General features: G+C 48.9%; 1 protein-coding gene across 8 annotated transcripts; it reads left to right on the forward strand.

Moving 5' to 3' along the window:
- Positions 1-596: 596 nt before the first annotated feature.
- BRD2 (bromodomain containing 2) lies at positions 597-12,686 on the forward strand. Of its 8 annotated transcripts, none has more exons than XM_086706520.1 (13): positions 597-1,006; positions 3,591-4,917; positions 6,574-6,877; positions 7,490-7,627; positions 8,146-8,284; positions 8,384-8,598; positions 8,701-9,075; positions 9,586-9,714; positions 10,016-10,267; positions 10,395-10,660; positions 11,182-11,486; positions 11,709-11,831; positions 11,936-12,686. In XM_086706520.1, exons 2-13 carry the CDS (start codon positions 4,889-4,891, stop codon positions 12,073-12,075), a joined length of 2,415 nt encoding a protein of 804 aa, XP_086562646.1. In that variant the 5' UTR covers positions 597-1,006; positions 3,591-4,888; the 3' UTR covers positions 12,076-12,686. The 8 variants fall into 8 exon arrangements, with proteins under 8 accessions (XP_086562646.1, XP_086562644.1, XP_086562648.1 ...); XM_086706518.1 differs by lacking the exon at positions 597-1,006 and adding an exon at positions 1,467-1,623; XM_086706522.1 differs by lacking the exon at positions 597-1,006 and adding an exon at positions 2,278-2,425.
- The last annotated feature ends 9,349 nt before the right edge of the window (positions 12,687-22,035 follow it).

Raw genomic sequence — 22,035 nt, forward strand, 5'->3', positions numbered from 1 at the left:
ATTGGCAGGTCTCAGTGAAACGATGAAGTCTCGGTAGGTTCAGGGGAAGTCAGAGGCTGTAAAGCTGCCGAACAAAATGCCCACATCCACAGTCCGCACTTCATCTCCCACCGGAGGCACCAAGGTGATAAACTCCCTTTCCCCTGGTCGAACTACTCTACACCCGGGGAAGGGCCCCACCCTGCAAGCCCTCACATCTCCAGGTCCAAGTTCCCACCGTCCTTCACGGACAACAGCCTGGCGGCGCGCGTTTCCGCTGGACTCTGTCCAGGACGAACTAAACGGCACTTTACACCTGCCTAAAAGGAACCAAGTCAGGCCGCCCCGGGGCGCCCGGTGAGGAGGCCGGCAACGAGGGAGGAGCCGCCGAGGCCAGGGATTTGCACGCCGCACCCGTTTCCGCTCCACCCACAGCGCGCGCTCCCAGCACAGGCGAGGGAGCAGCAGTGCCTGCGGACGCATGCGCTCTGCTGCTCCCTCCCGCGGTCTCCCGCGCTCCTTTCCCCTCCCCCAGGCCGATCGCACCCTTGCGCCTGCGCAGTGGACGATCCCGGCTGCGGCAGCCATGCTGAACCCGTACGGAGAGGCTAGTGGGGGGGACAAGGTCGACGACAGCGGGATAGGAAGACGGGGATATGGAGAAGCAGCGGCATTAGAACACCATGGGTCTCTGGAGCTAGGCCAAGGCCATGGGGCCTCCTTGGTCCCTGGCGCGACCCCCAGAAACCTTCGGAAAACTGGTCCTCGTGGAGGGGGGCAAAGGGGGGATGGCTGGCACGTGACCTGGGTCAGCCAATCTGGGTGTTGCTGACGTGGCGGCGCGGTCCCGATCATCTCCCCACCCCCCAGCTCCGTCGGGAAGGGAGGGGCTGGGGGTTACGCCCCCTCCCCCAACACAGCTTCAGTTTCCCGGGGGGGTGACACCCCGGATTACATCCTCCTTCCCCCTCCCCCCGCATCAAGCCGAGGGGAACGTGGGCTCCCCCTGGAAGATTCCAGGTTCCAGGTGAGAAGGGGCCCTTGGGGGGCGGGGATGTTGCTGGTTATTTAAATGTTCAACCAATGGTGGGGAGTCGGGGGGGGTGATTCTTGGGGTTCAGAGAAGAACCTGAGGGTGGGAGGGTTTGTCCTTCAAACAGTTTACAGCCAATGGGAGCTGGGGGGGGGGCAAGAGCGGGAGAGGGCCCCTCATATGGGGGAGGGGAATGGCCAACCTCATGCCTCCATACCAATTGGAGGGCAAAGGGGCGTGGGGGCGGTGTGTCCCCCCCAAACCATTCGGCCCCTGGGGGTAGAGGAGTCCAGAGCCAGGTGAGGCTTCCTTTTGACGGCCGGAGGGAGGGGTGACCTAGTGGGCTGAGGTGTGGGAGTGGTGAATGTATTTCCTACTCTTGGGATGTGAGTGGGCAACCCGGGTTGTGAACTGAGATTGTTTCCGGGCGCCCACTCCCTTTCTCTCCAGAGACTCTGGAAGGAGCATTTCTGTGCTTTTGTGTCAGCGGTAGGAAGCTCGCAGTCATCACATGGCATGCTGGAGGTTACGCTTCGAGTCGCTTATCGAATTTGTGTGCATTCACGTGGACACGGCCTGTGGAGCCTTCTGCACAAACCTTCGTTGCCTCGGTGGGGTCTTAGCTCAGCATGTTACCCCAGGCTGGGGAGGGCTTACAGGCTGAAAGTTTGGGGTTCGCTTGAAAGCAGAAACCCAAACCCTAGGTGGGTGCTGGGAGGGCGGTAGAAAGCGTGGTCTGAGACAGGAGGGAGTGAGGCTTAGGACCTGGAATGATTTCACAGCTCACAAGGTTTCGGGTTTCTCCAGGGTGGCGTCTTTTGCCTCCTTCGTCCCTTCCCCCATTCCCGAACAGTTCTCTCCTTGTGTACTGCGGGGGAGGGAACGGAAAGGAGGGAAGAGTTACTTTTCCAAATTCCTGACTAGCTGTTAGCCTCCCCTGTGACTCATGTGGGGGAAGGGAGGATTGGGAGGGAGTGGGGAGCAGTGATTTTCCGGAATGCAGGAAAGTAAGCCAGAGTAAGGTCTGGCTGCCCTTTCGCTTTCGAAGACCCAGAATCTTCGCGACCTCCTAAATTTTTCTTCTCGGCTGGCCCCCTAATGGGCCTCTGCAAACTTGCGAGGCCTCGGCCGGAGAACTGCAGATTTAGGAGGCTGGGCCACTAGGGGGAGGGGAATGGGGGGGAGGGGAGAAGGCCTCTGCAAAGTTGCTGTGTCATTGCCCTCCCTGCTGCAGCCACCCGCGCCAGCCCGCATGTACTTGTGGGGCCGAAGCCTGATCCCTGCGTGGGGGAGGGCGGTAGTAATAGGGGAAGAGGCTTCCTTCCCGGTGTGCACTTCCCCCCGCAGGGTTTGCCCGACTCGGGTGGTCGAGAAGACGTGAGATTGGCGGCCATTTTAGACGCAGTAACCGAGGTTAGGGCTCAAGAGCTACTGCGAAAGGAGGGAGGGTGATGTGGTTGGAGCGCAAGGACCTAGGCCCTCACGAGCTTTTCCGGGGTGGTGGCCTCTTATGTTCGTTGATTTACATTAATTTCTTTTCTCAGATATGCAGTCTGTTTTCTATCTTGGTATCCAGAGAAGGGGAGATGGAGGGAGAGGGAGACCTCCCGCTCCAGCCCAGGTTGGGGATAATTCACTCCCATAAGGGGACGAGGGTGCGTGGGCCCAGAGATGGCTTGAGAGATCTTGGCCTCATTGTAATTCTGGCTCTTTATTCCTAAGTAGTCTAACCTTATTCAGGTAACTAGAGTGTGGGGAAGACTTGGTGGGTGGGTTGGGGGAGGGGGCGAGACTGAGCTCCCAAAATGGCTCCTGCCCCTCCTCGGAGGCGGACGGCCCAGGGGGGAGGGGAGGAGGGGAGAGAAGGAGGGGGAGGGCTAGTCTGAGCCGCTGCCGCCGCCTCCTCCGCTCGCCCTCCTCCCTGGCGCTGACCGATGGACCAGCCGCTCCGTGGGGAGGACTCCGGACCCTGGTGGGGGGATGGGGGAGCCCTGCCGCCCCCATGGCGGTGGGACCCTAATAGGGGGGTGTGGGCCTGCCCTCGGGGTTGGGGAGGTCCGGGAGCTTGGGGAAAGGTCTGAGCTCGCCAGGAGGGGGAGGGTGTTCACCCTGATTCGCCCCTCACAGGACTTGCTTTTTCCGCTCTGAGCCAGGCACCGGAATGAAGTTTAGGGAGGAGGTGGGTTTCGATTTCTAGAGTATATCGGTATGTTTGGAGATCTTTCTCCCATTAAGGGCTGCCGGGATTTTGTCGAGCAGGCAGATACTTAATAGTTAACTGAAGGTATGAGCAGGGAGGGATTGGAGAGGTGCTTGGGTGCAAGTTTTGGGAACGTGTTCTAGATTTGGTTGTGTTGATAAGCCTTTGGGAGCCCAGATTGTTAGTGTTTTGCCTTTGTTTTTCGGTTTTTTGAACTGGGGAAAGACGGGGAGGCTTTTAATAATGCGGCAGGCCTGTATTTTTGATTGTGGAGTATGGGAACGGTAGATCCCTTCTTTGCTACTTCTGGGAACCCTTAGTTATTTGCCAGAGAAGCAGGCCGCGCGTTCTAAGATGGCGTCTTCCTCCTCGTTTCAGATTCTTCACTGCAGCGGCGCCTCTGCCGAGAACAACAACCCGCCGGGCGTCCTGCGGCCACACCCTGGCGGGCCCAGGCTGGTTACGCCCACGCGGCCCCCTCCGGTCCGGTCGGTGTGGCCAATGGAGGAGCTACGAATGGCACGACCTGCCCGAGCTTGGCAGTCGCCCGTGGTACCGGGCTTGGACGCCTGGGAAGACTTTGTTGGAAGGGGAGGCGGGGAGAGGGTGCTGCACCCATGCCAACCTCTCTGTTTCCCTGGAGTCGCCGAACCACAGCGCAGCCAATTGGCTCAAAGATGTGGCGGGTTGCCTGTTCCCTATGGGTCTATGCGGCACTCTTCTGCCTAGTGACTGACACCTTGGAAATGAAGCTTATGACGTCATCGCTCCAGTCAACCAATAGAAAGCGCTCCCGCGGAGAGGTGTTCCTCCCCTTTCGACTCTGCTTCTTCACGCGCGTGAGCGAGCGTGCGCGCGCGGAGGGGGTGGGGGAAATCTCGAGCACGGTGGCGCGCATGAGCGACGAAGCTCCTCCTCCCTGCCTATATATAAAGGGCTGGCGCGGGGCTCGGCGGCGCCATTTCGCGCTGGAGTGGAGCAGCCTCTAGAACGAGCTGGAGGATTCTGCCTACTGATAGAGAGCCTTCGAGTCGTCGGGGGCCGCCATTGCAATCCACGTCCATCCGTTTGGAAATGGCCTTCGTCTCGGCCTATGACCGGCCCCGGCGGACAGTGCAGACCCCATAGAAGCCCCCGACGCTCCCCTTTTTCGGGCCCCGCCCAATCCTCGGAGTCTGTCCACCCCCTCTACTCCGCCCTCAAGAGGATTTCAAAGATGGAGGCGGCGGCTCCCTAAACCACTTTTCGTGTTCATCCGCCTCCATCCGAGATCGAAACGGGACCTCGTCCGCTGCGGGCAGTCCCAGCAGGAAGAGGGGATCCTTGCAGATCAACAACGGGCAATATTGACGACGGTGTCCGGGATTGGGGGCGTCCTAGTGTTTGAGGAGTCTGTCCCCCCTCGCTCGCCCGCCTCTGCTGAGGCCGCCGCCATTTTCTCACCGTCCGCCTCCCGCGGAGCGCGCCAAGCTGCTGGGAGCTCTCCGAGAAGCAGCGAAGAAGACTGTTTTCGCGCCGGCCCGGTGGGGGGGGTTATCGCCTGGAGGGCCAAGGGCAGCGGCCCTCCACCCCCCCCCCCCCGCACTTCCCGGGTTATGCTGGACCGGGCGGTAAGGGGAACCGAGGCCATCCGGACTTTTCGCGGCTGAGGGCAGTGCCGGTTCCCCGTCGTCAAGATGCTGCAAAACGTGACTCCCCACAGCAAGTACGTCCCCGCGATCCGCGTGTGGGAAGGGGACGTTGGGTTGCGGCACGGGAATGTGGGACGTCGGGTTCGGAGGGAGGACGGAACCGACTCTGGCGCGATGCTGTTTCGCGGCGCGACTGTTAGTTCTCGGGGGCTCGCGGTGGGGGGGGGGGTTGGGTGGCGGTTGGGAACGGTGGTAGACGGCCAGACGCTGCGTATGGCGGGAGTATAGGTTGTCCATTTATACGTTAGTTTTCCCGCCGTGGTCCAATCGTGATGTAGCCCGGCAGAGCTAGGTTGGCAGCGTAATGTAATGGGAAAAGACGACGTTGAGTGGGTTGCCGGTCCTGCGGGTGGTGGGTCTGTCGTCTAACAACGGTTTGTCATAGGTCTTTTGGGGTGTTTCGTGGCCACATCTGATCTATAGGGTTGCCATGGTGATAGAGCCTCAGCCTGGCTACGGAGATTCCCACAGTAGGGTAGAGGCATTACTTTTGGCTATGGGTTGTTCTGTCCAGACTAGGTCATTGAATTTGTCTTTTAAGTGACCGGGTTAGTTTTGGGTCGGGGTTTGCGTGCGTTTTGTTTGGAGGGGATGTTTTTGATAGCTTTGAGAGTTTCGTTTGGGCAAGAGGGTGGAGCTAAGGATTTTTTAGTCCAGCTCTGCGGATGTAAACAATGAGATCTCGGTGTAATGTCTCCAGTCTTAGGTCCTAGGGAAACACCGGGTCCTGAGGAGTACCAGAGAGTGTAAATTTGAATCGCTCTTGGCCACTGATTTCCAGAGTCTGGTGCTAGAGTGGGAGCCGTTAATTTTATTTTTTTGGCGGGGTCAGGCGTGTTCTATCACTCTTGGGCTGGAACTTGCTGACCTTGACTGGGGTTTGGGCAGGCTCTGTATTTGAGTTCTTTGGGGGAAGGAGATGAATTTGAGTAATTTCTGGGGTCTGGTAGCTGTGTTTTTCCAGACTATGAAGTCTGACAAATGCTCCCTTCCTTGTCGGAAATTTTAAGTTGGTAAGGTTTTCCGTTAGATTTTTGGTTCATTTTCTGCTTTAAACTAAGCAGAGCTTTTGTGGGGAGGATGGTGATCTCTTGTGCCCAGATAGATGGATTCTTAGGTGTTTCATCAGCATTTTATGAAATTTTCTCCCTGTTTTGTTCCCTTCCTCTTTTCTCTTTTCACCCGTTTCCCTCAGGCTCCTACCACCATGGCAACCACCTAGCCCCTAGTGAGGAGGAAGCTTGGGTTTTGAGCTTCTCAGCCCCACCCATTTTGCTTAAGTCCCATCCCCTAAAGCTTGTGGTGTTCAAATGCTATGCTGTGCTTTATCAGAAACCATTGGGAAGGTTTTTGTTTTTTTTTTTTTTCTCGTTTAAGTGGAAGTGCAGATGATAAAAGAGTTTTTCAAGAGTCCAGAAGGTGGGCTGGGAATAGGTGTACTAAAAATGGAGGAACTAGAAGTGGGGGGAGGTGGGGCAAGAACAAAAGCTCCACAGACTGTTTGGATATTGGTTGTGGTTAAGAATAATTTCCATAAGTTTGATTACCTCTCACTAAGTTTCAAGCCTGGATTTATTGGGTGTATCATGTAACTGGCTGTACTGGGTTTTGTTTGGTTTGGTTTTTTTTCCATGAAATTACCACATCTAATTATGTTTCCCATTTCACAGGCTCCCTGGGGAGGGGAATGCAGGGTTACTGGGGCTGGGCCCAGAGGCAGCAGCACCAGGGAAAAGGATTCGAAAGCCCTCCCTGTTGTATGAGGGATTTGAGAGCCCCACAATGGCTTCAGTGCCGGCTTTACAACTGACCCCTGCCAACCCACCACCCCCGGAGGTGTCCAATCCCAAAAAGCCAGGACGGGTTACCAACCAGCTGCAGTACCTGCACAAGGTGGTGATGAAGGCTCTGTGGAAACATCAGTTTGCATGGCCTTTCAGGCAGCCTGTGGATGCAGTCAAACTGGGTCTGCCGGTGAGTAGGGATGGGATATTGGAGTGGGGGGAGGTATTGGGAATGAAAAAGAATGTGTGTGAATGGAGGTGGGCTGCTTAGTGTAGGTGCTGCGGCCCCTAGGGAGTTCCCATCTCTCTCCTGTAGGGCAGATAGCCACCAAATTTCTGGATTCTTGGTCCTTTGTGATTATTGATCCAACAGCTTGCTATCTTGGCATCTCTCATTGTGCCCTCCATGTGTCCTTCCTTAACTTTTGTGCCCTGGCTCCATTTTACAGATTCCCACCCCAGGTTGGGAGAGGACCACGGTGGCCAAAATTCTTAGCTTCTTCCTCTCCCTCATGCAGCCCATGGATAGCCAGCCCCAGAGGTAATGTCACAGGATGGGAAACCTTCCAGAGTTGGGAGGGAGGTGGGTGGTTAGAGAAGGGCACTAGGGGCCTCCCAACGGGTGCTAAGAATCCCATTCCATTATTTTTCTGTCCTTAGTTTAATTGGGGCCGCAGTTTAGGGGACTACATACTTTGATGCATAGGGGGTGTGTATGTGCGTGTTTGCTGGGGTCAGTGGTTTGCCTAGGAAAACCAGCATTTATTTTTTGGTGGTTCTGACCTAGCATTTCTTTCTTTAGGATTATCACAAAATAATAAAGCAACCTATGGATATGGGTACTATTAAGAGGAGACTTGAAAACAACTATTACTGGGCTGCCTCAGAGTGTATGCAGGATTTTAACACCATGTTCACCAATTGTTACATCTACAATAAGGTGAGTTTTTCTGTGTGTTTATTAGTGGATGGAGAGAGAATGATTCTGATATTGCTAGATATTTTGCTGGCATGATGTTTGTTTTTTACTGTGGAAGGTATTTTCAGAGTAGGGAGGATCTAGAAAATCTGAACTCTAAAGGATACCACTGAACACAAGTGGCGTGGCTTCAGAGATCTAGTGGTAAAGGTTATTTAAGTAGAACATTTTCATACTTGGGGATGGTGGCCCTGTTTCTCAAAGAGAAACCTCCAGAGAGCTGAGTAGAGCAGAATCTATTCTCCTTGACGTTCTCATTCCCTTATTTTTTGAATTTTTTTCTTTACCGTGTTTTGAGGGACAGAATTGGGGAAGAACATGGAAATAAGTGGCCCAGTGTAGGTAATTTTCAGTACTTGATGACAGAGATGTCTGTCTGAGCAGGTGGGTAGTTTTGATACTTGGGGCTAGGACTTCCTCTCAGGAAAATGGTTTGTCTTTAGCTGGCATTTGAACCTTTCTGTTTGTGTTCCCTGTAGCCCACTGATGATATTGTCCTGATGGCACAAACATTAGAAAAGATCTTTCTACAGAAAGTAGCATCGATGCCACAAGAGGAACAAGAGCTTGTGGTGACCATCCCTAAGAACAGCCACAAGAAGGGGGCCAAATTGGCAGGTAGGAAGAGTGGCAGGCAGTTTTGCTAATGGAGACCAAAAGACAGAGAAGGTAATAGAACTAATCTTTTTTTATTACTTTTTTTTTTTTTTTTTTTAGCACTCCAGGGCAGTATTACAAGTGCCCATCAGGTGCCTGCTGTTTCTTCTGTGTCTCACACAGCCCTATATACTCCACCACCTGAGATACCTACCACTGTTCTCAACATTCCCCATCCATCGGTCATCTCTTCTCCCCTTCTCAAGTCTTTACACTCAGCTGGACCCCCGCTCCTTGCAGTCTCTGCAGCTCCCCCAGCCCAGCCCCTTGCCAAGGTAACAGATCTGTGGAGTTCTTTTGGGCGTTGGGAAGGGAAAGGACTCGGATGAGGTGGACCCTGGGGTAAAAGGCTCCCATCTTGTGTTTTTTTTCTGCAGAAAAAAGGCGTAAAGCGGAAAGCAGATACTACCACACCTACTCCTACAGCCATCCTGGCTCCTGGTTCCCCAGCTAGCCCCCCTGGGAGTCTGGAGCCTAAGGCAGCACGTCTTCCCCCTATGCGTAGAGAGAGTGGCCGCCCTATCAAGCCCCCACGCAAAGACTTACCTGACTCTCAGCAACAACACCAGAGTTCCAAAAAAGGAAAGCTGTCAGAACAGTTAAAACATTGCAATGGCATTTTGAAAGAGTTGCTCTCTAAGAAGCATGCTGCCTATGCCTGGCCTTTCTATAAACCAGTGGACGCTTCTGCTCTTGGCCTGCATGACTACCATGACATCATTAAGCACCCCATGGACCTCAGCACTGTCAAGGTACCCACTGCATGGGGCAGATGGGATGCTCAGGCAGTGATTGGAACTTTGGGCTCAATAAAACAATCAGTCATTTATGGGCATACAGCAGTCTTGATTCTTGGTATTTTATTTTTTACAAAATGGTAATGGAGCAGAAGGCTAAGTACTTGATAATTGAGTTTGTATTTCTTGGAGTTTCAAACTGTATGGTGAGTTCTGTCTTTAGATCAATCCTATCCATGTCCGTTTAAGTCCTACTTTGGAGCATTGGGTTAGGGGAGTATGGGGTTGGAAGGATAGTCAGAGGCCACTCACCCCTATCACTTAGAAATGGTTTTTTTTCTAGATGTAGACATTTCTTCAGCCCACCCAAATTTCTTTGACTTCAAACTTGAACCCCAGGGCATAGATCTTTAAGGTCATCCCTATTGTGCTCTCAAGAGAGGGCTACTCTTGTGGTGTCTGGGGTTGGCAGGGAAAGGTGAGTCTCCCTGCCTGTGCAGCTTCTGATGCTGCCTCCTTCTGCAGCGGAAGATGGAGAATCGTGATTACCGGGATGCACAGGAGTTCGCTGCTGATGTGCGGCTTATGTTCTCCAACTGCTATAAGTACAATCCCCCAGACCACGATGTTGTGGCCATGGCACGAAAGCTGCAGGTGAGTGGCACAGTTGAAATTTGAAGAACAAATGGGTCTGGGCAGAGGTTTTGTCATTCGCTACACAACCTCATTATGAGGATCTTTCAGTATGCATTGTTAACAAACTGGAACTATACCAACTACATCACTAATTGGCTGGGTATAATCAGGGCACAATTTGCTGACTGAGTGGAGTCTGCTTGGAATTCTCTTTCCTCTCTGCCCCTCCCTAACGTGTGCCTTCTGTCTTAAATATACTCAAAAAAATACCAGGGCACAATTCACTAGCATGGTTTTGAATGTGCTTTTTTACTCCTAGGATGTATTTGAGTTCCGTTATGCCAAGATGCCAGATGAACCACTGGAACCAGGGCCTTTACCAGTCTCTACTGCCTTGCCACCTGGGTTGGCCAAATCCTCTTCAGAGTCCTCCAGTGAAGAAAGTAGCAGTGAGAGCTCTTCTGAGGAAGAAGAGGAAGAAGATGAGGAGGATGAAGAGGAAGAAGAAGAGAGTGAAAGCTCAGACTCTGAGGAAGAAAGGGCTCATAGATTGGCTGAACTACAGGAACAGGTATTTTGTCACTATAATCAGTTTCTTTTGTAAGACATTGGTGCCCTGTTTTTGCCCTTTTTTTCCTCTAACTCCTTTTGATTCTACTTTATTTTTCCCATGGTGCACCTGATTCTTTTTTCTCCAGCTCCGGGCAGTACATGAACAACTGGCTGCCCTGTCCCAAGGCCCAATATCCAAGCCAAAGCGGAAGAGAGAAAAAAAAGAGAAAAAGAAGAAACGGAAGGCAGAGAAGCATCGCGGCCGAGCTGGGGTTGATGAAGAGGACAAGGGAACTCGGGCACCTCGCCCATCTCAGCCCAAGAAGTCCAAGAAAGCAAGTGGCAGTGGGGGTGGCAGTGCTGCTACACTAGGTCCCCCTGGCTTTGGACCTTCTGGAGGAAGTGGCACCAAGTAAGTTCTGAGAGGGTGAGAAGCAGAGATGGGCTTGGCTATTTCTGAAATCTCCAGGGGAGGATGCTTTCTCCCACTCCTTGCCGAGTTTTATCTAACCCAGAGGGCAGCACAGCTTTTCTGTAAGTGGTCAGGTGTAACAAACAGATTTTTGTCTGGTGTCATGCAGAAGAAGCAGCCAAAGACCACATGGAAGCATGGGTATGACTGCGCCAATAAAGGTTTACTTGCACAAAACAGTTGGCAGGCCTGATTTGTTCCCTAGTTTGTCTGTTCCTTTTCTCCATACCAGTCTATACAATTCTTGTTTTCCGCAGTGGTGTGTGTTAGTAGCGTTTTAGGGAGCAAAAAGATGGATTCGGGCCAGTATACCAATGTCTAGTTCTCAAAGCCCAGATTAAACGTAAAATGCTTGGCCTGTATAATTCCAAAAGAGAGTTTGGATTACTGAATTGGACAGTGGGAATGTGTTGGGAGTTAGTGATGCTTCCCTAATTGACAATTTTTTTTTTTGCCTGTAGACTGCCCAAAAAGGCCACAAAGACCGCTCCACCTGCCCTGCCTACAGGCTATGATTCAGAGGAAGAAGAAGAAAGCAGACCCATGAGTTACGATGAAAAACGGCAGTTGAGTTTGGACATCAACAAATTACCTGGGGAGAAACTGGGTCGAGTTGTGCACATAATCCAGGCCAGGGAGCCTTCTTTACGTGACTCAAACCCAGAAGAGATTGAGATTGATTTTGAAACCCTCAAGCCATCCACGCTTCGAGAGCTTGAGCGCTATGTCCTTTCCTGCCTAAGAAAGAAACCTCGGAAACCCTATAGTGAGTATGAAATAAATTGTACCACATTAATCTAGTAATCGTCATGTAGTTGGAGAAGGGGTAGTGAGCCGGGTATGCTTGATGCACTCATGATTGTCCACTTCCAGGGAGGCGGGATATGTTTGTCACTTCCTGCTCTTCAAGAAAGGAACTTGAGAACAACACTAGGTGCACTACAACTAGATACTTGCATTCTTAGGCCTGATATGTTTCTTTTTCTAGCCATTAAGAAACCTGTGGGAAAGACAAAGGAGGAGCTGGCTTTGGAAAAGAAGCGGGAACTAGAAAAGAGGTTACAGGATGTTAGTGGGCAGCTCAATTCCACCAAAAAGCCCCCCAAGAAAGGTGAGTATCCTGAAAGCTAGCACAAATTTGCTATATTCCCCTCTAGTCTTCTTGATAAATGGAGATCAGACTTCAACTCTTTAACCTTCAACCTTATTCTGCAGCAAGTGAGAAAACGGAGTCCTCATCGTCGGCACAGCAAGTAGCAGTGTCACGCCTCAGCGCTTCCAGCTCCAGCTCAGATTCCAGTTCCTCCTCTTCATCATCCTCTTCTTCAGACACCAGTGATTCAGACTCAGGCTAAGGGGCCAGGCCAGATGGGGCAGGAGGCTCCGCAGGACCGGACCCCTAGACCACCCTGCCCCACCCTTTCCCCCCCCTTGCTGTGACACTTCCTCATCTCATCCCCCTCCCCCCCCACTGTAGGAGAGCTGGCTCTGCACGGGGGAGGGGTGCAGGGACATTTACTGAAGGAGGGACATAAATGGACAAAATAAGATTGAGTTCCCAGCCACATTGAGAGTGACCTCTTGGGCTTAGAGCCCCATTCAAAATGACTGGGGTGGGGCAGGGTTACAGGGTGGGAGTGGGCAAAGGCCCTGATACGGGGTTACCTGAGGCCATAGCTGCCCTGTTCACTTGTAAAGGCCCTGTTTTGAGGTTGTTTGTTCTAATTTATTTTAAGCTAGGTAAGGCTGAGGGGTGTGGGGCCATGGTCCCCTCAGCCTCCATGGGGAGGGAAAAAGGGGGAGCTCTTTTTTTACGTTGACTTTTTTTTTTTCTACTCTGTTTTCCCTTTTCCTTCTACTCCATTTGGGGCCCCTGGGGGTTTCAGTCATCTCCCCATTTGGTCCCCTGGATTGTCTTTCTTTGTCTGTTGATTCTAACTTGTAAATAAAGAAAATATTATTCAAATTTTGAGTTACCTTAATAGCGTTTGCTTTTGTAGTGTTACAAAAGGAGCATGATCTAATTGAGAAATTTGAGGAAAATATTCCTGAGGTGACAAAACAGAAGAGCCCTCCTGTAGTTGGATTGTCTCTTAGTTTTTAAACCAGGTTGGCTGTTCCTGTGGTAAATTCATCTGCTTTTTGTAAAGTAATCCTTGGAAATAATCTTCATAGGTTTAGAACTCAAGATAGGTTCTGAGGTTTTCCTGTTTAGTGCTCTATGTGGATTATTTCCTGAACACGCAAACCAAATGTAAACGGAATGGATGGTAGCCAATGGCAGGTATTTTTTTGTATCCTGCATCTGACTTGAGAAGGCAGTTGTGCTTGCTTTTGAAATTTTCTCCTTACCCTCAAATTCCAGATTTACAGAGCCCTGCAGTTTATTAATAAAATGCAATCCAGCAATTTTTGCCAAATTCAGATGATAAAAACTCATCTTCAGGGCACCTGGGTGGTTCAGTCAGTTGACCATCCAACTTCAGCTCACATCATGGTCTCCTGGTTCATGGGTTCAAGCCCCATGTACTCCACTTCAGATTCTGTCTCCCTTTCTGACCCTTCCCCACGTGGCATGCACTACTCCCCCCCCCCCCCAAAAAAAAAAAAAAACATTAAAAAAACTAAACCCCCGTAAATGTAATGCCCTCTCTTAACGAGAGACTGTATATATAGTTCAGGGTACTGTGATACATGGGTTCTGGAACTGGGGACTAACCACAAAAGTAAAAGACCTTTATAGCTTAGTATATCAGACCATCATAGCAAACTTGATGTAAGGTCTGGATGTTAATGTAGAGAAAATGGTCTATTCTGCCATAAGTGTTGCCAGAAACAAGGTGTAGGGTATAATCTGGTTTGGAGAAGGTAGAGAAGATTTTGGAAGCAAATTGAACTATAGCAAGGGGTTTTCCACCCTTAGCACCTACTAAGTCTCCAGTAAAGCTTTCTGAAAATAACTGTAATAATTTCGGGATACTGTCTTTATGAATTCTCATTAAATTGGGGTTTGGGCAATGTTTGGAAGTTCAGGAGACAGTGATGCACAAGTTAGGGTTGAGAACCACTTTTTAAGATTTTTGGAAAGCCCTTAGTTTAAAGGAGAGGAGACCCCTGATTTGGCCTTTAGCCAACTTAATTGTGGAACTCAGTAACTGGATTTCTTTGAGCTCTGGTCCTCATGAAGAGTGATAGAAAAGATTTGGGAAATTTGGACACTTGTTTTTTAATGTTTATTGTGAGAACATGAGCAGGGGAAGGACAGAATCCCCAGCAGGCTCTTGTGCTCCTGGTGTGGAGCCTGACATGGGGCTTCATCTCATGAACTGAGATCATGACCTGAGAGCCAAAATCAAGAGTTGGAACTTAACCAACTGAGCCACCCAGGCGCCCCTGGACATACTTTTTTATTGGCTTATTTTTGAGAGGAAGTGGGGGAGGGGCAGAGGGGGAGACAGAATCCCAAGCAGGTTCCATGCTGTGCTGTCAGTGCAGAGCCCAACATGGTGCTTGAACCACGAGATCATCACCTGAGCCAAAATCCAGAGTAGGACACAACTGATAGAGCCACCCAGGAAGCTCTGAATGTTCTTAATAAAGTTTGTTGTGGAGGTAGGATAGGAATTAAGTCTAAGAAGGAATAAATAAACATTGAGATGATGCATGTCTATATGTGCAAGATTACATCTTGTTTCAAAAATACAAGGTTTGAGTTGGATTAGTTTGGGGGAGGCTAGTTGCAGAATCTTAAGGCAGTATGGCTGCATCCCCTTCTGTGCATGTACTCCTAAGACTTTTATTATAGTCTGGGAAAATGAATTTTAACCATCAAAAGGTGAGTTTCCAACGTAGTGTCTTTGGTGGTACCTTAGTATACCTCAACCTAAACTGAGAACACCACTAAAGGCAGTTAAGCAAAGGTGAGGGAGCTCATTGCCTGGATTGCAGAACAGCCAGAGATAGACCTGCGTTAACACCTCCCACCCTGCCACATTGGGCCATTTGCAAATGTGTATGGATTTCCCAAGATTCAGGTTTTTGATAATCCTTGCTGTGGTCCCTGACCTTTGCTTCAGTTTGGGCCATTCTGTCCTTTGATTTACTTTTAACCTTAGATTAATTTACTGATCCAAGCCCCAGGTGTACTCTATCCCATAGTACCCTTTCAGCATGTTATTAAATTTCAGGAGTCAGATTGAGTGCTACCTTGGTTGAAATTCCTGTCTTCCAGCATAATCAATCTCCAGCCTGACTAGAGGGACACAAACGTGGAGCCTTCCTGTGGGTGTTCCTCCCGTGCTCTTCCCAGTTCTTGAAGCCATGGGTTCTACTGCCTCTAATGGCTCCTGTGGGAGCTTTTATTCAGTCAACATTTTCTGGACTCCCCGGCTTGCCTCTTATTTTTCAATAAACTATTAGGTCAATAGACCTAGACACTGCCAAAGTCGGGTGATGTGGGGTGAAAATAGAGAACAAGCCCTGCCTGCCTTCACGAAGCTTGCTCTGTCAATAGAGTTGAATTACTAACTCTCATGGTACATGGTGCTGATGGGCTCCAAGATAAGGGCATGACAGTCGTCCCAGACACTTAATCCTTACTGTATGCCACTGGTAGGGAACTGATCTGATGTTTCGATGATCTCACATCTTTGCTTCTTTCCCCTTTCCTGGATCATAAGCTTAGTTCAAGCTCTGCAAAATCCTGCTAGCTGATCTCCAGCACTGAATGGGATAGCTTGCTGACCCCCTAGTTTATGGGGGTGGGGACAACATTAGGCAACAAATGAGGTTGGTTTTTTTTTTTTTTTTTTTTAATGTTTGTTTTTGAGAGTGCAAGCAGGGGAGGGGTGGAGAGAGGGAGAGGATCTGAAGCAGGCTCTGCGCTGACAGGCTGACAGCAGGGAGTCTGATGTGGGGTTTGAACTCAAACCGCAAGATTGTGACCTGAGCTGAAGTCGGATGCTCAACAAACTGAGCCACCCAGGTGCCCCCAATCACAGTTTTTAAGAAAAACCGTAAGTACTTCTAGCCCCACAATATGCAAAGATTTGTAAAAAGCCTAGAGGGTGTTTATCTGAGAGATCTCTAAGCTCAGATCCATTCTGACATCTCAGAAGGATGAGAAGTGTTGTGCTGTTTCCAGGAGGAGGGGAAACAGGCAGAAAGAACATTGCCCGCAGAAAAAACAGTGGAGATAAACTGCAGAATGCTGAAGCAGCATGAATGAGAGGGTGAGTGCTTCCAGGTAAGACCAGAAGGCAGAGCTAGACCAACAGGCAAAGCATTTAGGCCACAATAAAGATGTGAAATTTTATCCTAAAGGCTTTAATTATAGCTCACATTTATTGAACACTCACTATGCCAAACGGTATACTGAAAACAACTCATTTTGTCTTCATTATGTCCGATGAAGTAAGTCTAATCTCCATTTAACAGATGAAGAAATGAGGCACAGATGGCTTAAGGAACTTGCCCTAAGTTGCAGCATGAGCTAGTGAGTGCTGAGGTGGGAATCGAACCCAGCAATCTCTGGCTCCAGGAACTACTACCCTCAAATTCCAATACTGTGGGCTGATGAGGTGCCAGGAGACACATCTTTTGAATAAATTGCAGCAGGAAGAACCATGTTGGGTAGGTGGGGCATCGAGAAGGAATGAAGAGTGATTATTTAGAAAGCAGTTCCTATAAGAAGATAGAGGTTTGGAGTGGAGAGACGGCAATGTAGGTGAAGAGAGTGGAAAAATGTGAAAACTATGTAGGAGATAAAAATGGATGGGATCGTTCTCCACACACCACAGGAAGAGCAGAGTCATGGAAGTTTGATAGTTCGTTGACTAAAGGCATGCCACCTGGCTGACTGGCAGGAGTGAAGGAAACCAACAAGGCTGCCCCAGCAGCTGGAGTTCAGAGGCACTTGTTGCCAGTCACGGAGGGTCTTTGGCGCCCCCTGGTGAGCATGATACCCATGACTTACTCCTGGATATTTCAGGTATTCTTGTGGCCACCCTCCCCTCTTTCTGTTCTTTCCTTCTTACTTTCCTATACTTCAGGTCTTGAAACATGAACTACACCTTATGACACAGAGGTCCTTGTCTCCTTTGACCTCTGAAGCATCCCATGTGGCTTCCCCTGGCTCTCCTACTTTTCAGACAGCTCCTCTTTTCTTCTCAAAAGCCTACCTCAGCCAACAACTGAGAAGTTATTGTCCCTCACGTTACCTTGCTTGGTCCTCTTCTCCTTTATTTGCACAACATTTCTAGGCAATTTTACCCATTCTTCTGGAGGCAATTCCCACCCATAAAATCTGTTTCTGTCCAGACCTTGCTCCAAAGTTCCAAGTCTGTTCTCAGCTGCCAAATGACAATGTCCTGGGGGGCTCCTGGCATTTGGTACATGTTCCAAAGAGATCCCATCTTTTCCCACACACGCACCTCTGTGAGTTATCTATTTATGTATCAAGCACTCCTAGAGAACTCACTAATGTGCCAGGCACTTACGAGTGCCTTTACGGTCAAGTCCTCACAAGAACACCATGAGTTAGGTACCCATCACCCTTTCGTAGATGAGGACACTGAGGCTCAGAGCTACTCAGGAACAGTTGCACAGTAAATAAGTAACAGAGCCAGGATTATTAATGTACCATCATTCTCCCAGTCACTGGAGCCAGAGCCCCAGTGATCTAGATCTAGATTTCTCCCCCTCACTCTCCTCCTCTGTTCTTCCGTCAAGGCCTGTTGACCCTTCCTCCATCACTTCTCTCCTATCAGTGCCCCTGTGAGGCTGATCTGTCACAAATCTCCGCTCACTGGTTTTCTGTCCGCAATCTCATTTTCATCGTATCCATCCCCCACACTGTAGCTGCCAGAGAGATCTTTCAGAAAAGAAATCTGATCATGTTGCTTATTATTACCCTTCAGGTTTAAACTCCTTTGCAAGGCCTCTATCTAACCCTTGTGACCTCTACAAGGTTATATTTCTCATTTTCCCTTCCTTGAACTCTGTACTCAACTCAGAGCAAAAGATAGGCCTTCCCAGATTCTCCCATGCTGCTTAGCGCCATCGGGCCTTGGCACATGCTGTCTTCTCTGCCCGGAATATCCTCTTTCCCCCATCAGCAAATCACACATAATTTCGAAGAGCAACTTGTTCCCTCCGCTATAAAGACCTTTCTGACTGTCCCTCCACCTCCCATGATACATACACACAATTTCCAAAGGACCTCATTGAGCTTCTAACTGTGCACTATCCACCTCCAATCCAACCACAGCCCTGTCTCCAGACTCCAGTGGGAGTGTCTGGCGTTGAGTTAAAGTGGCCTCTCTATTGTAGCTGATCTGCTCATCAGCCTTGGAGGGAGGACTCTCCCTATGAACAATTAGACAACTTCAGTTTTTCAGTTCACACTTAAGCGCTTCCTTCCTCCTCAGTTTTACCCCCTATGTCTCTTACATCTCCTTTGTGAGGTGGGAACTGTGTCTTGTTGTTTGTTTGTTTTAAGTAAGCTTCACACCTACTGCAGAGCCCAATGGGAGGCTCCAACTCACGACCCTGAGATCAAGACCTGAGCTGAGATCAGGAATCAGACACTTAACCACCTGAGTCACCCAGGCGCCCCTGTGTCTTGTTCTTTATAACCTTAACCTGCCCAGTGCCTGGGGAAATAATTTAAATATAAGCATAAATGATGGTTAAACTACCTCTTGGCATTTGCATCCATCCCAGGTACCTCAGCACTGATCCCAACAAGAGGATCATCGGCTCTGCCGTGGGGCTGGCAGGCCTGGGAGCTGAGGTTGAGACGGGCGTATCACCAAGGTGTGGTAAAAGTAGGGTAACCAGCCACCCCTGGCTTATCCAGGACTGAGAAGTTTTAGCTATAAATAGGGGAAAATCTCAGGCAAATTGGGACAAGTGGTCACCTCATAAATGGGAGACAAAATCACTCTGGCCATACAGGGAGATAGTAAGAGCTAACATACTCTAGGCATTTTCTATTTTCCAAGCCCTGTGCTTATTACATTACATACATTGTCTCATGATTCCTACAACATATAATGCTTTATCATTAGATTCTATTATGCCCACTTAATAGAAGAGAAAGCAGAGGCTCACAGAGCCTGAACTTGGCCTGAATCATGGGTTCCAAAGTCCACGTTTCTCTGCTATACCGTGTTGTCTCGGGATTCCATCAACCACCCTCTCCCCTCATGCCCTGCCCTCTGCCCACCGTGCCAGCAGACCCCTCTCCCTGAGGTACCAGGCCTGTCACTTGCAGTGAGGCCTTACGTCAACCTAAGGTGGCCAAGATAAGCGTAGTTCCTTGTGCAAGTGAGAAGAGCTAGGAAACATTCATACATAATATTCCTCGCTTGTGTTTACCAAACGAGGACATAGCTACTCTCATCAGGTAGGCTAATGTAGGATTTGAGGTTGGAGTAGAAAAGGAATTTATTCTCCAAGGATAAGAATTTTTGCCAGGTGTTGGTTTGAACAAGGAGTGTTGCTAAAGTACTCTTCTGTCAGTTCAACTGTCAGACCTCAGAGAGTCAGCTTCTGTTACGATTTCTGAGACCATGACAATGTACCAGGATTCAATCAATGAATACTTTGTCCTCTTCTGCCCCCGGCAGTGTGTGTGTTGGAGCTGGCTTCCCCATTCAGGCAGGTTGTAGAGACAGAGAGTTCCTCCAAAAATGATTATTACCTCTCCTCCTGCCTAGTCTTTGCTTCTCACCCAGAATTGCTACAAAAAGGAGACAGTTTTGCTCATCCCTTTTCTTCTCTCTCAAAAAGACAAAAACAAAGACAAACCCAGTTTTTAAGGTTTCCTAAGTTTGCATGTATGCTTTTTTATTTTTTTTTTTCAACGTTTATTTATTTTTGGGACAGAGAGAGACAGAGCATGAACGGGGGAGGGGCAGAGAGAGAGGGAGACACAGAATCAGAAGCAGGCTCCAGGCTCTGAGCCATCAGCCCAGAGCCCGACGCGGGGCTCGAACTCACGGACCGCGAGATCGTGACCTGGCTGAAGTCGGACGCTTAACCGACTGCGCCACCCAGGCGCCCCCATGCATGTATGCTTTTTAAAAAAAATTTTTTTTTAATCTTTATTTTTGAGAGAGAGAGAGAGAGACAGAGTGTGAGTGGGGGAGGGGCTAAGAAAGAGGAGACACAGAATCTGAGGCAGGCTCCAGGCTCTGAGCTGTCGGCACAGAGCCTGGCGTGGGACTCGAACTCATGAGCCGTGCGATCATGACCTGAGCTGAAGTCGGATGCATGTATGCTTTTAACTCCAACTCCAGGGAAATGAGAGCTGAAAAGTTACTAGGAGAGGGCCAGCAAGTCCTGCATCCCTGTCAGAGGGGACCTTCATGCCCTTTAATGGGACACAGAATGATGGGTGTTCTCCCAGATCCGTGGTTACCATGACACTGTGTTCTATACTCTTGATTTGAGAAAGAACAAACACTACACAATCCCCCTACACCCTTTGGTTTCTGTGTCAGGTTTCTGGTTCACCTACTGCCTTCCATAAAGAGTTCTCCTTACTTGGCCCCCAGTTCCCTGGGATCTAGTAAGCGACCTGGTGCTGAGACTGGCCATGACCCTCTGCTTAGATTTCTTCCCCTTAAAATTCTGCATCCTTTTCTGGACTTCATTCTAACCACAGCGACCAAAGCCACTGATCTGCTGTTCTTGAATGCATCTCCCCCCACTCAGCCTGATTCCCCAGTATCCTCCTGCTTTTCCATCGTTGTCTGGTCTTGCAAATAGACCCTGCAGAACCCCACAGTGATTTCACCAAAGGTTTGGCCAGAATTAAAAGTTGAGTGCAGAGAGAACACTGAGCAGCAAGGGGGCAACTTGGGGGTGGAGAGGCTGGTTCTAAGAGCAGTTCTGTGGGTAGGGGGGTCTGCTTCCAAATATGGGAGAAAAACAAAACAGAAAAAAACTTGCTTCTACAGAGTCTGCGAGAAAGCCAGGGAAGGGAAATTGACACTTGCTGGCTCTTGCTAACTGCCAGGTGTTTTGACAGGTACTTCCCTTGTCAGTCCCCACAACATCTCTATCACACATGCATTATTGTTATTATTTTAGAGATGAGGAAACTCTGACTTAACGTGAAGAAGATCACATTAGCTAGTGAGACAGGATAAGGTTAATTTCAAAGTTTATGTTCTTTCTTCTATACCAAAGGATTGGGGTTATAGTCTGGATATAAGCAAGAAAGGAATTCACAGGTGAAATTTAGAAAACATCCAGAAAAAACATCCAGATAGTAACTCCACTAATCTAAACTGAAGAATAAGGCTAGAGATACACACACACACACACACACCACAAATTTCTATCTATCTATCATCTATATATCTATATCTATAACTATATCTATATCTGCTATCATCTATCATATCTGTATCTTTTTCAATGTAGCTTTTCCCCAGTGTTTCTCCATGAGGTAGAAAATTAATTTTTTCACCAAACCCAAGTAATTGAGTTTAACTCAAGAATTACTAGGAAGTGTGAAGACACCCAGACGAAATGAAACCACCTTGTTCCACAAGTATAGATGAGGGAATTCCCAGTGTTAGCTTTTTCTGTGTGAAGAGGAACCAGGCTGAGTAGAAATCATTCACTCTGGGCTGAGTAGTATCTGGTGTCCTGAAGCCACCCCCTCAGGCTTGGCTTAAGTACTGGAACCTTGATGAAGGACGAGGTCTTTGGGAACCAGAAGGTAGATGATGGAGGACATGGATGCTGTGACAAGATGGACAGGTCCACAAAAGGAAAGTGTGGGGTGGGGAATATCTGGGGTTGTACTGACCAGGTAAGAAGGACAGAAAAAGGATAACAAAAATTAAAGACCAGGAATAAGAATTATGAGAACTTGTTTGGGGTTTTAGAAACTTTGCACGGTCTCCATTTTTACTATTTTTTATTAATCTTGTCTATTTCCTGATTGGAATTGTCAATAATATCTCAACCATGGATAAAAGTACAAAATTACAAATCATTCTAATATTTTATAGTTCAATTTATTCTTGGTGTTCCTGATTTGACTATAGACACCACTGTAGTAACCTCTGACTACAGAACATGTTTTTTAAAGGACAAGACATTGATGAAGCCATTGTAGGACTCCAGAGATAAAATGACACTGTGCTTTGAACCCACCAATGAAAAAGTGGCTAGAAGAAATGATCAAATTTTATGTAGGTATTTTTTTATGTAGGTATTTAAATAACCATGTAATGAACAGAAAATTAAAGGCATTACACCATGTTTATTTCATTTTAGTTAAAATCATAGAACAA

Source organism: Puma concolor, chromosome B2, assembly GCF_028749965.1.
Source record: "Puma concolor isolate L17-30 chromosome B2, mPumCon1.1.hap2, whole genome shotgun sequence".
NCBI classification, from domain to species: domain Eukaryota; kingdom Metazoa; phylum Chordata; class Mammalia; order Carnivora; family Felidae; genus Puma; species Puma concolor.